We start from the raw sequence: 13056 nt of genomic DNA, 5'->3' as shown, positions 1-13056 counted from the left end.
CAGTAGGGGGCACCCTGCCCGTTGGACCTGGCAGCAGCAATGCTGTATGGTGACAAGGAACACATTGCGGTCCTTCAGATGGGACGTTAAACTGAAGTTTCCACTCACTGTGGTTCTGAAAGAGCCCACAAAGCCTTTCGTAACAAGTAGTGGATTGCCAAATATCACCGGTTAAATCCCCGATTAGGTCATCGCCATAAAGACTGCCTAACCAGTCATCTCCCTGTAATGACTGGACGATTTAAATCTCTCTCCATACCCTACATAGCCATTGTATGGTGAGTATTCTGACGCATACTGGGAGCCGTTGCATCACCCAGGTGGATGCTACAGAGTCAAGACCTGAGACAATGCAATCATTTTGCAGGCCTTGCAAAAAATAAAAAATAAAAAACGCAACGATTCCTCATCAGTAATGGATGTGAACAGACACACTGCATTTGACAACAGACTCGTAAGTACTGTATGGGTTACCAAGAGAGAAGATCTCCCAGAGCAGGATGCCATAGGACCAGACGTCGCTCTCAAAGGTGTATAAACAGTCAAAGATACTCTCTGGAGACATCCACTTGACTGGCAGGCGCACCTGCAGGACATGACAGAAGGAAAACATTAATTTAATGGGACTGTGGCCCAACGACCAACACAGTTGTTAGGCTTTTGCTACTGCTAGTAGAGACTCGCATCACTAAATATCATGTCGTCTCATTTTCCTACCCAGGCCAGTGTTTACAAATTGTCCTCATCCAATAAAAAATGTCTCAAAAGGAATTATTTTGGATAGTGGTACAGTGCTGGAGATGCAAATGAGATGGTCAATAGTAAATGGCACCACGCTGCTCTGACAGAGTGGTAATGGTTCCATCTTATGATTTCCTGCACTAGAATTGTCTCATTAATTAAAAAAAAAATCTCTAAAAGTAGCAATGTTTTGTCAGTTATGTCAGCAATGGCTTTGGAAACGGGCACCAGTAGCCAAATTAAGAGGCAACGTGGGTGAGTTTCCATCTAATGGACTTGGATGAGGGGCAGACATTGCGATTCTAGCATCGGGAGTGTATGAGGAAGGGGGTGTTTTGTTAGAAGAGGAATACCCAAAGACATTTTGTAATCACAGATGACAACCTCATCTCTTACTACACAAAGTTGTGCTGTCAGAAACGTCCGATTTGGCACTGGCCATTGTGTTGGCACATGGCACATGAATGATTGGAGGCTATTGAATACGTACCAATTCACTGACATCTATGTTTCATTTGTCCTTCACTGGGGTCACTGCTGAGTGTCTACGGTCGAGTGTCTATGCAAGGCTGTTTCTATGACTGAGCACACATTACTGTAGTGTGGTGCAATGCTCTTACTGCCAGGTTTTAAACGAATATGGGCCTATGCATCTCATCTTTTCTATCCCGCTTCCCTTGATACACAGTAGAAAGAGAGGAGGGGGGAAAAAGAAAAACAGGAAGAAAAATAAAGAAATAAATAGAAGGGCTAGTAGAAAGAAGGTGTGTTAATAAGAAAAATAATGAAAATAATAACAATAAAAATAATAATAGCAAAAATTCTATTGTACTTTTCTCAACAAAGTTGCAAAGTGCTTCACAAAATAAATAAAACAAAGAAAATGAAGAAAAAAAAGATTAAAAAAATAAAATATGATAAAACACAGCGAGATTCAAAGCAACACCTACAAAATACAATACAACGAACGACACAGACAACAGATTAAAATCAGGACATCAAAATGGCATTCCTTTAAACGCTTGTTGTGAGCGGTGATGTAAAAGCCCTGAACTCCGACGACGGGCAATTAGCTGATGTGCTCGGCAGGCCAGGAGAACAGATGGATGAAGACTGTGAAGCACCACGTTGATTCATCATGCCACAGTGTGCAGTGGATGGATGCTGATTCCTCTGATATATTCTCTGCACCATTGCACTTTATCACCCATTATTTCACCTGTATAAGTCAATCCTTGTGTATATATCTGAAGATTGTTGTGTTGTAGTGTTGTTACTCTATGTTAAGTACACTGAGAGAGCCACAAAACCGGAGTCAAATTCCATGTACGTGCAAACCTACACGGCCAACAAACATGATTCTGGTTCTGCTTTTGGACAACATGAATCACAATGTCAAGGCTGATCGGAGGCAGAGGTACTTTCCAAGACAATAACATTGATGCTCAAGGGTAAAAACAAAATCTAGCAAGAGAGAGAGAGAGAGAGAGCGAGAGAGCGAGAGAGAGAGAGAGACTCACATTGCCCCTGAGCACATAGCTGGCATCAGTAGTGATGTCTCTTGCCAGCCCGAAGTCACAGATCTTCGCCACCCTGCCGTGAGTCAGCAGAACATTTCGGGCTGCCAGGTCCCTGTGAATACACTGGAAATGCCCAAAACACACACACACACACACACACACACACAAACACACACACACAAACACAGAGATGTTTGTTGACACTGCAGCAGATTTCCATGATGGATGACACATAGACACACAAACTTATACAAACAAGCGTGTACTCTGGCAGCCTTACGTTCTTGGAGGTAATGTACTCCATTCCCTTGGCCACCTGGTAAGAAAAGCTGAGAAGGTCTTCTGCATCCAGAGGCTGATCTTCAATCTCATCTAGACGGTGACAGACACGGGTGACAAACACAAAGCAATTTATTTCAGATAGGTTTACCCCAAGAGGCAGGCTCAAGGCAGGGGTGAGGTGTGGTGATAAGTGTGGTGTGAGAGAGTCACACCTGACAAAGAAGACCTGTCTCTCTCAGATGGTCGCATAGGCATATAACCCGTGTCGACCTCCTCTCTGCTGCAAGGACGGACACACACACACACACACACACACACACACACACACACACACACACACACACACACCAAACATAGATGAATACTGAAATATTGCAGAGTAACAAGTTTCAGCTACACTTACACACTATTCAGAATGTGCATGCAACCAAAAAGACAAGACACGAATACAGGCGGACACCTTGTGGGATTGTCTTGCTTAAGGGCATTGCGGTAGTAGCCATCGTTGATCTGAGAGCTGAGGTAGAACTGTCTTTTTCTGCGCAGGAAGTTGAGCAGGTCACCATAGCAACAGTACTCTGTAATCACCAGAGTTGGGCCTGAGGAGAGAACGAGGTGAGATTGGTGAGATTGGTAAATCATATAAAACCATATTAAACCAAACACACATGCTACCAATCCAAAGTTAGAGAAGGTTTTTGTGATTGTCAGGTTAAACTGTCAGGAGCTTATGTTCCAAAAATATTTGAGAATCGCTGCTTTACTGCCATGCCGACCTCACTGCTGGGAATTTATCTCTGCCAGCAATCAATAAAAACAAAACGCAGCAAAATGAAATGGAAAAAAAAGAAAGAAGAAATACTTCTCTCACCTCCCACCGTGCAGGCACCGAGCAGGTTGACTATGTTGACATGGTTTCCAAGGTAACTGAGAACCTTGAGCTCTGACATCAGAGCCTCCTTCTCAGTGGAATGGGCATTAGCTAGGATGACATCATCAAGATCTAATCACTCAAACTGTTAAAGTAGTGCAACATATGTTACTACGAGAGAGAGGGAGAGGGAGAGGGAGAGAGAGAGAGAGAGAGATGATAGATAGTTCTATTTTCCTGCTGAAGATACTCCGTCATGGATGGATACAGAGTCGTGCTCTGTTCAGACACCATTAGATTTATATGTCTGTATTCAGCCAAGCTAAAACACCTCAGAGCACGTACTGCCCATCCTATGGTGCTTCATATGGTTAATGTACGGTACGACGTAAAGAAATACATGACTATATCTAACTCCTTGTCGCAACTCAGTCCAATCTGGGGCAATGTTTCATTTAAACCAGGCAGTCTGGATGCTGGATTCCAACTATGGGCACAGAAAGGGCTAAGCAAAATACCTGACCTTTATAAAGAAGATGCTCTAACGTCTTACGAGGAACTCTCCTTGACATATAACGTCTCAAGAAAGCATGTTTTATATACCTGCAATTGAGGGGTTTTATTTCTTCTGTGCAAAATTGCATAGACGAAATGAAATATAGATGTTAGATAGATAAATTATCTATCTATCTATCTATCTATCTATCTATCTATCTATCTATCTATCTATCTATCTATCTATCTAACATTTATCTAGCATCTATCTATCTTGTTGCCATGACATAGCTGTGTAAGTTGTTGCCATGACGGATCTTGTTGCCATGACGTAGCTGTGTAAGTTGTTTTATTGCATGTGTTGATGTATATATGTTCTGTATCCGTGCATTCTTATTTTCCTTTATGTGAAAATGCTTTGCAATACAAATGTACATTTGTCATGCTAATAAAAGCAAATTTGAATTTGATAGATAGATAGATAGATAGATAGATAGATAGATAGATAGATAGATAGATAGATAGATAGACAGACAGACAGAGACAGACAGACAGACAGACACAAACACATTCATACATACAAACATGTAAATATACCTATATAAACTATTTATAGGAAACTTGTTGCCATAGTCTGGTACATTAAAAACAAATGCCTCCATACATATTCACACATATACATCCATACAGTCACACATATAGGTACACAGCCATGGCTACACGCTACACACATACATACTACATGACATTCAGTGGGACACGGCGACACAGACACAAAGATTTTTAGCGGGGCATTTTGTTTAGCGATGCTATGGCGGAGGGGACCTAACTCCTGCAGGCTTTTCTCTAAGCTATGGACCCGTACCTTGGACCAGATGGGCGTAAAGTGAAGAATGGGTGGAGGGGGTGCCCGGGGTCGCGTGCCATAGTGAATGCTTTGTGTGTTTATGGCTCGCTTTGCTGTTGAAGAGAGGTGGAGTGTGGGAAGGCCAATGATTTTGGAGGCAGTGTGTGTGATACGGCTGAGTTTGTTGATGTTAGTAGCAGGTAACATGGTGTGGAACCGATGGACCGGTACAGTAACATGGGTTGATTCATACTTTTGCAGAGCAGCAACAGAAGAAAGGGAGCAACAGAAAGTGCTTTTTTGTTGTTGTTGATTTCCCCCCCCTTTTTCTCCCAATTGTACTTGGCCAGTTACCCCACTCTCCTGAGCCGTCCCTGTCACTGCTCCACCCCCTCTGCTGATCCAGGGAGGGCTGCAGACTACCACATGCCTCCTCTGATATACATATGTGGAGTCACCAGCTGCTTCTTTTCACCTGACAGTGAGGAGTTTCACCAGGGGGACGTAGTGCATGGGAGGATCACGCTATTCCCCCAGTTCCCCCTCCCCCCAGAACCGACCAGAGGAGGCGCTAGTGCAGCGACCAGGACACATACCCACATCTGGCTTCCCACCTGCAGACGGCCAATTGTGTCTGTAGGAGCGCTCAACCAAGCCGGGGGTAACATGGGGATTTGAACTGGCGATTCCTGTGTTGGTAGGCAACGGAATAGACCGCCACGCTACCCGGATGCCCGACAGAAAGTGCTTTGACTTTAGGCTTGGCATAGAGTCTTTACTGGCAACGTTTGTGACAAAAAGATTAACACACAAGAACACACACACACACACACACACACACACACACACACACACACACACACACACACACACACACACTTACGTTTGAGCATCTTAACAGCAACAGTCATGACATTATCTGGTGAGCAGAGTCCATAGGCAGTGGCCCTCACTACCTTTCCAAATGCCCCGGACCCCAGGGTTTTACCTATACAATCATACACACACACACACACACACACACACACACACACACACACACACACACACACACACACACAAATTGTGACCATTTCAAATTTATTCAAGGAATACCAGCAAAGGCAAAATTATATTCAGTGATTGAATATGATCCATATAAGACACACACACACACACACACACACACACACACACACACACACACACACACACACACACACACACACACACACACACACACATACATGTGGGTGCCGCCATACCAAAGCGTAGCTTCTGTCGAGGGAACTCCCACTTGGGGTCATAAGGGAGCTGGGTGGGATCGATGTAAATGTAGTTGTTGCCATGGATACTGTCTATAACCTTCCACTGGATTTGGAACTTGGGTTTCTAGTTTAAGCAGGGGAGGAGAAGAGGCAGTAGATTGCATTATGCACTTTAGAGGTCAGATCATGTCCGCACTTTTTACCCTAATGATCCCGGTGCATATTGGGAAACCCATTTAAGAGCAGCCCGACTCATCCGAACGCCGTTAGAGCAAAATCACCATCGGTGAGAGTTAATGGTTCTAGGCGTGATGCGAATGTCAAACGTCTCATTTGATGGAAAGTACAACCCGGGACTATGATGAGAATAGATTTATTGCGTCTGCATTCTGAACGGCTGAGTCGCAATTTCATTAGGGACGCGTTCTACCCGGAGAAGTAAAATTGATTGAAAAGAAATGGCTGGCGCTCGCATCAGCAGAGAAATCATTACCGCAGATAGGCAAATATGCTGGGTCACATTCTGGACGATGCTCCCCACTGAATCATAAGTATGCGGCCTACCGGTTTACCAATGCACAGGATGTGATGCAGTAATGCTTGTGCTGTGCTCAAGTGAGCGTCCACATAGAAGAAATAGGATGACATAATTAAGAACTGGGGGGCAGGAGCCATTAGTAAATGAATGCCAGGTGCTTGGCCAGGAATGCAGTGTCAGTTTGCCTTTTGCAGCACTTATTTTTCTGCATTCAATAGATAGTCTTTCTGGATGTCGATGAGACCCCATTTCCCATTTTCGTAGCTTCTGAGAAGTTGACAAGAGTCCCTGCATTTGTATTGATGCCCCCACACATTTTGATACTAATACATGGGTTTGTCCGGGTTTCATGGGCTCTGGGATGATGATAAAACGTGCCAAGTGTTCTTTGTGATGATATACGCCCTTGTTTTGTTCGAGCGAAAACATGTAAATTAATGAAACTGCAGATACGAGATTTTCCATAAAACAGTAGTGGCCCTTGCGACATGTGTCCTTTCTTACCTGCAGATACTTATAGAGCAGCACCATGAGAGTGAGACTGAGTAACACACCAGTGGCCAACATGCCTGTCAGCAGAGGAGTGAAGAGTTTGTGGGGGACTGTGCGTTCTGAGAGGAGACACACACACACACACACACACACACACACACACACACACACACACACACACACACACACACACACACACACACACACACACACACACACACACACACACACACAGAAAGTAGCAGTGAGGACACAGAAATTTCAGAAATAAACTGACTTTTGTGGTGGATCCACAGACAGAGAAACACAGACATATGAGCATATGCACACAAATGCACACCACCTCCTCCTAGTTCAGTTGACAGACCCTCACAGCTGCAGCAGTGGTGTTTGTTTGTGTATGAAGGATTATTGGGTCCTGATCTAATCCCTGTTTGCACAGTCAGCATCTATTAATCTCATTCAATCTGCACCCAGTGACCCCTCCCACCTGCCCTCCATAGACATAGGCTCTGCATGTGTGTACTGTACATATATCTGTGTGTGTGTGTGTGTGTGTGTGTGTGTGTGTGTGTGTGTGTGTGTGTGTGTGTGTGTGTGTGCATGTGCATGTATGTGAATGTGTACATGAATCTCTGTGTAATCCAGCCACTTTTAGTTTGATGTTGGTGAGTCTATTTGTGTTCGGTGTATCGGTGTCTCATGTAGATGTAGGCACAACCTTACCACTAATAGAGAAAAGTGTGTAGGCCTCTTCATCGTCCGTGGTGGCGACACACTCCAGTGTGTGATACTGTGTGTGTTCCTTGCTGACATTCAGTCGGCTCTCCACAACTCTTCTTCCAAAGGCAGAGTTTGACTCTGTCACCATGAAAGCCTCCGGAGTCTCCCACTGGCTAGCGTTGGGCAGGTGTGAGCACCTAAGGGGGAATCATAAAATTGTTGACAAACCGTTTACTCCCCTTTGTCTCTTACTGTTATTTGAAAAAATATTTGGCTATTCAGAAAAAACTGCTACACTGGCAAGTACATATAGTAGGGAAAGTGTCATATAATGTAGAATCAGAATCAGAAACACTTTGTCATTTCATTTCATGCACTTACGCACGTGAAATGAAGCAAAACATAATTTCCCCAGCCCACAGCAGTGCAACACAAAGAAAAAAACACATATCCAAAAACTACACGAACTACAAGGACACTTATCCAAACTAACACATATATCGAAACTAAAAAAAAAGAAGAAAAATCACTGTCCAGGAGAACGAACACCAGCCAGGATGACTGTCAGAACTGCCAGTCTGCATGGGCTAGCAGTTAGCTTAGCCTGCCCCACTTCTGCATCCTGTCAGACCGCCCTCAGTGTTTCCTCCTCATGCGCAGCTCCAGACAGGACCATGGTCCTTGGGCCTACAGGACGCAGCAGACCAGGCTCCCCCAGCCGATCTAATGCTAGCTCTCCTCTCACCTTCGACACACCTCCCCGCACTCCACACGACAACACTAAAAACACAGTCAAGGCTAAGCGAGGCCGCCGCCGGCCGCCCTTGGTGTTATCGGAACTGCCAGTGTGCATGGGTGAGCAGTTAGCTTAGCCTGCCCTGCTTCTGCGTCCTGTCAGACCGCCCTTGGTGTTACCTCTTTGGGTACAGCTCCAGGCAGGGCCGTGGTCCCTGGGCCCACAGGACGCAGCAGATAAAGCTCTCCCAGCCAATCCAGTGCCAACTCTCCCAGCCATCAAACGAAGACAAACTTAGACGCAGACAAAGACACTGCATGGATGGTACTGGGTTAGGCCACCGCAAACGTGAATTTGCGCCATCATCTTTCCACACTGGTATTGGCTGAGGCCACTGCAAACGTGAATTTACGCAGCCATCTTTCCACACCGGAAGCGGAAATCATGAATAATGTAGGTCATAAGATTATGTAGCGAGAGCATGCATAAATCTAACTCAGCCAAGTCATGCAACGTCCATTGCCTCTTTCATTCCACTGCCAAATTTCCTTGTCTCTGACCACAGATAAATTAAATGATACTTATCATTAAGTATCCTAACAAGACAAAAAAGACAAACGTCACCCTTGTGAAATGGCAGGCAGGGTGTCTTGGCTCAATTCTTGAATACAAGTAGGTGAGACGCCATCCCCATTAAAATGAATGCTTTATGTTAGTGCTGCATTAAAAAGGTCTCTGCCCAATTTGCTTCCGATTCAAATCTTGTATATCGTGTATACAGAAGAACAGAGACCCCATTGGGTTTTATTTTGCAGAGTACAACATCTAAAATAACTGGTCTCCGTGCAGCTGAACCAGTCACATCACCACATGACACATACAGACAGCACATGACCCAGATCATCCACTCCTCCCTCATGCACTCTTCCCCCTCTGGCTGCAGTGGAGGGAACTCAAAAAGACCCCACTTTAGCATAAAAGCCTTGTTATCTCTGTGCTGGGGGCACTGAATAAACATCCCCCCGTGATTCAGTACAACTTATTGACCATTTTCACTGCAGTTGTTGTTGCTTTTGTCTTACATAGTTTCTTATGGGCAGGGTTTATAAAACAAATGTTGCCTTGTTTGGGTGATGATGTGAATCTGTCGTATGGCTTTGAGAATGTTGCCGCTGGGTCGACTATCTATCTGTCTGTCTGTCTCTGTCCGTCCGTCCATTTTTCTTTCTGTCTATCATCCATTTATCTGTCTATCTGTCTGTCTGTCTGTCTGTCTGTCTGTCTATCTATCTATTTTTCTTTCTGTCTAACATTCATCTATCTGTCTGTCTATTTTTCTTTCTTTCTCTGTCTCTCTCTCTCTGTCTGTCTGTCTGTCTGTCTATCTATCTATCTATCTATCTATCTATCTATCTATCTATCTATCTATCTATCTATCTAGAGGGAAGTAGACCTGACCACTATTAGCAGTAAAGCAGGTGATGGAGGTCATGTGATCAAACCACATCTAACAAAAGCTGGAAAAAATACAGTGCAACACAATACAATCTGGATTTATCAATACAAAAAATATGCTCAGAGAGAAGCTCGTGTCAAGTGCCATATGTTTATTGTGTCTTTCTCCTGTCTCTCCTGTCATGTCACGATAGGAAATGAGAAAAAGAGATAAAAGAAAAGACAGTGACATTTTGGACGTACCGCGTATGTGGCATGTCACAGAGGTACCAGCTGATTTTTGGGGTCGGATAACCAGCGGCAATGCACCGCACCTGTCCATCAACAGGCCCCTTTTGGGAGATAATGACTGGCTTACCTTGAAGAATGAGAGAGAGAGAGAGAGAGAGAGAGAGAGAGAGAGAGAGAGAGAGAGAGAGAGAGAGAGAGAGAGACGTTAGATGGATATTTAGACGTAATTGCAATGATTCCGAGACTCACTTTTGCAGTTAAAGTCCTGATGTCGTATATGTCCTTATATTTACAAAGTTGAACAAGTTCGTGTTCTCAGAAGACAATGAGGCATATATGACGGCCAAAATCTACAGCTTAACTAACTGCTTTAGGTCCTTTTCAGGTGTCAGTTCTCGAGTATGTTGTGTCTGGAAAACCAAAAACTGGAAAACCAGTCACATTAAAAAAACAAAAACAAAAAAACCAACATACAACTGCCAGAACAAACAGCACTTACTGTAGACATAAACAGGGAAAGTTTGATTGACAGATTCATCATCATGACTGGCCAAGAAACTGTAGATCCCACCCTCTGTTCTGAGTACTCTCACTAGTTTCAGCTCACTGATATAGCTGAAAAGAGAACATTGGGGAAAAGTCCCATCAACATCTGTGTGTGTGCATGCATGCATATTTGTACACTGCCATGCATATGAGCATAACGTCCATCGTACCTGTATCTGTTGCGATGGACAGTGATAACGTGCTCCGTGGTATTGCGGAGATGCTTGCCATTGTAAGCCCAGATCAGGGTGCTGGGCTTGGGATAGGAATCAAACTCAGCCCTGAGGGTCAAGCTCTCCCCCTCTTTGACATCATACTGGATGACGCCTGGACTCTCGACTACATAGATGAAGCCTTGGTCTGGAGCACAACAGAATTGCACAGTCTCATAAATCAGAATCAGAATCAGAAACACTTTATTTGTTATTTCATTTCATGCACTTGCGCACATGAAATGAAACGAAACATTGTTTCCTCCAGCCCACGGCAGTGCAACACAAACACAAAAACACATATTCAAAAACTACAACAACTACAAGAACATATATATCCAAACTAACACATATATCTAAACCAAAGAAACAAAACAAAACAAAAAAAATTACTATCCAGTAGAACAAACGCCAGCCAGGATGACTGTCGGAACTGTCGGTCTGTATGGGCTAGCAGTTAGCTTAGCCTGCCCAGCTTCCGCGTCCTGTCGGGCCACCCTCGGTGTTTTATCTTCGGGCGCAGCTCCAGGCTGGGCCGTGGTCCCTGGGCCCACAGCACGAAGCAGAGCAAGCTCTCCCAGCCGAGCCAGCGCCAGCTCTCTCCGCCATCAAGCAAAGACGAAGACACTGCATGGACGGTAGTGGGTGCGGCCGCCGGAAACGTGAATTTGCGCCGCCATTCTTACACCGAATAAGATAGGAAATTGTAGCAAATTCGGGGGGGGGGGCAGCCGGGATGAGAACCCGGGTCGACTGCGCTAACCAGTCGACTAAAGGGTCCGACCCGTTAGCCAAGTCATCCGTGGTCGAAGAAGAAGAAGAGGAAGAAGGAGAAGGAGAAGGAGAAGAAGAAGAAGAAGAAGACGAAGAAATAATAATAATCTCTTGTGGTGGACACGTATTGGGGACAGAATTCAACCCAAGAACTAAGGGTTAAGTCATGGTTGCCCTGGCAGGTTAACGCAGGGTTAAGTTATGGTTGTCCAGCCAGTTTTCTGATTATTCTTGCCACCTCCGCTCAGTCGAGCTGTGGTTTTGTTCTCTCTCTGATTTACCGTGGATTAAAGAAAGTTGCCTACACGGCTAAAGTGTGAACCTACGGTCTTCTCCGTTCCTTCGGCTCTACACTCTTATATAACAGATACAACCCAAAGAACGAAATCACAGGTTGTGAATAACAGAAAAAATAGGCTTGGTTGAGTGATCTCACAAGAAGGACACTCAGGTGTTCGGTATTCTGATTCAGCTCGGAAATAACAACGCCAGTGGCCTCATCCTTTTAGGCGACTGATCGTGTCTTGCATTTTTATCCGGCTAGCAAGTGTATGCGCCCCCCCCACCCCCCGTCTGGAAATGGTGACACAGATAACTTGGTGGAGTGGATGAGAAGCAGGTGACTGAACGGGACAGCACAACAGCTCCCAGAATCACGAGGACCTCTGCATCCGCGTCTGAATGTCAGACAGCTAATGGAGGATCACATGTCTCTCTGGCTGGGATCCCGGATGGGTCCTTATTACGGAGCCTGCTCATACTGAAGGCTGCAACGATTGGGAAAACAATAGCACATGGTGACAGCTCGGAAAAGAAAACACGATTTTGCTTAGCAAGAGAATATATTCTGCGTGGATGTTTTGCACAGACAACACATACACACAGATATCCTTTATAACTCACCAAGGACATCCAACTGCAGCGCTGTGGCAGTGGTACCTCTCTCATTTTGGGCATAGCAGCGGTAGACGCCGGAGTCTGATTGATTGACAGCACTGATCCAGAGGGAGGTGGAGCGTTTGTAACCGCGGGAACCAGAAAGGATGTTTGAGGATCTGGTCTTAACGGGATTCTGTGCAGGATCGGAGGGGTCAAGGGTGTATTATGAAATGAATGCATTGGTTCCTTATAATGTGGAATTGATTTGATGTGCTATGATGAGTAGTAATACAATCATTACTGTCAAACACACGGACAATCCCCCCAATAGAGACAGTGAGCTAACATTGATGTTATCCCCCCCCCCTTTGCCATTGTTTCAACATGGCTACCAATGAAGACCTAAACGAAATACCTGCGATTTCTATTGAACAAGCTTATATTTCACATCTATATTGCACAGAAGC

General features: G+C 44.8%; 1 protein-coding gene across 1 annotated transcript in view; it reads right to left on the bottom strand.

Annotated features, from left to right (window-relative positions):
- The window catches only part of kitb (KIT proto-oncogene, receptor tyrosine kinase b), a 34020-nt gene that overhangs the window by 4922 nt on the left and 16042 nt on the right, over nt 1-13056 (bottom strand). Inside the window, exons 5-18 of the mRNA XM_056279662.1 lie at nt 12614-12782; nt 10895-11084; nt 10678-10793; nt 10191-10305; nt 7760-7953; nt 7046-7152; nt 6001-6127; nt 5640-5744; nt 3415-3525; nt 3004-3142; nt 2756-2823; nt 2542-2633; nt 2262-2384; nt 475-586 (exon numbers count right to left, since the gene is read on the bottom strand). Coding sequence (XP_056135637.1) covers nt 475-586; nt 2262-2384; nt 2542-2633; nt 2756-2823; nt 3004-3142; nt 3415-3525; nt 5640-5744; nt 6001-6127; nt 7046-7152; nt 7760-7953; nt 10191-10305; nt 10678-10793; nt 10895-11084; nt 12614-12782 — 1768 coding nt within the window. The remainder of the gene's footprint in view (nt 1-474; nt 587-2261; nt 2385-2541; nt 2634-2755; nt 2824-3003; nt 3143-3414; nt 3526-5639; nt 5745-6000; nt 6128-7045; nt 7153-7759; nt 7954-10190; nt 10306-10677; nt 10794-10894; nt 11085-12613; nt 12783-13056) is intronic.

This window comes from Lampris incognitus, chromosome 5, assembly GCF_029633865.1.
Source record: "Lampris incognitus isolate fLamInc1 chromosome 5, fLamInc1.hap2, whole genome shotgun sequence".
Lineage (NCBI taxonomy): Eukaryota > Metazoa > Chordata > Actinopteri > Lampriformes > Lampridae > Lampris > Lampris incognitus.
This window is presented reverse-complemented; position numbering and strand designations above follow the sequence as displayed.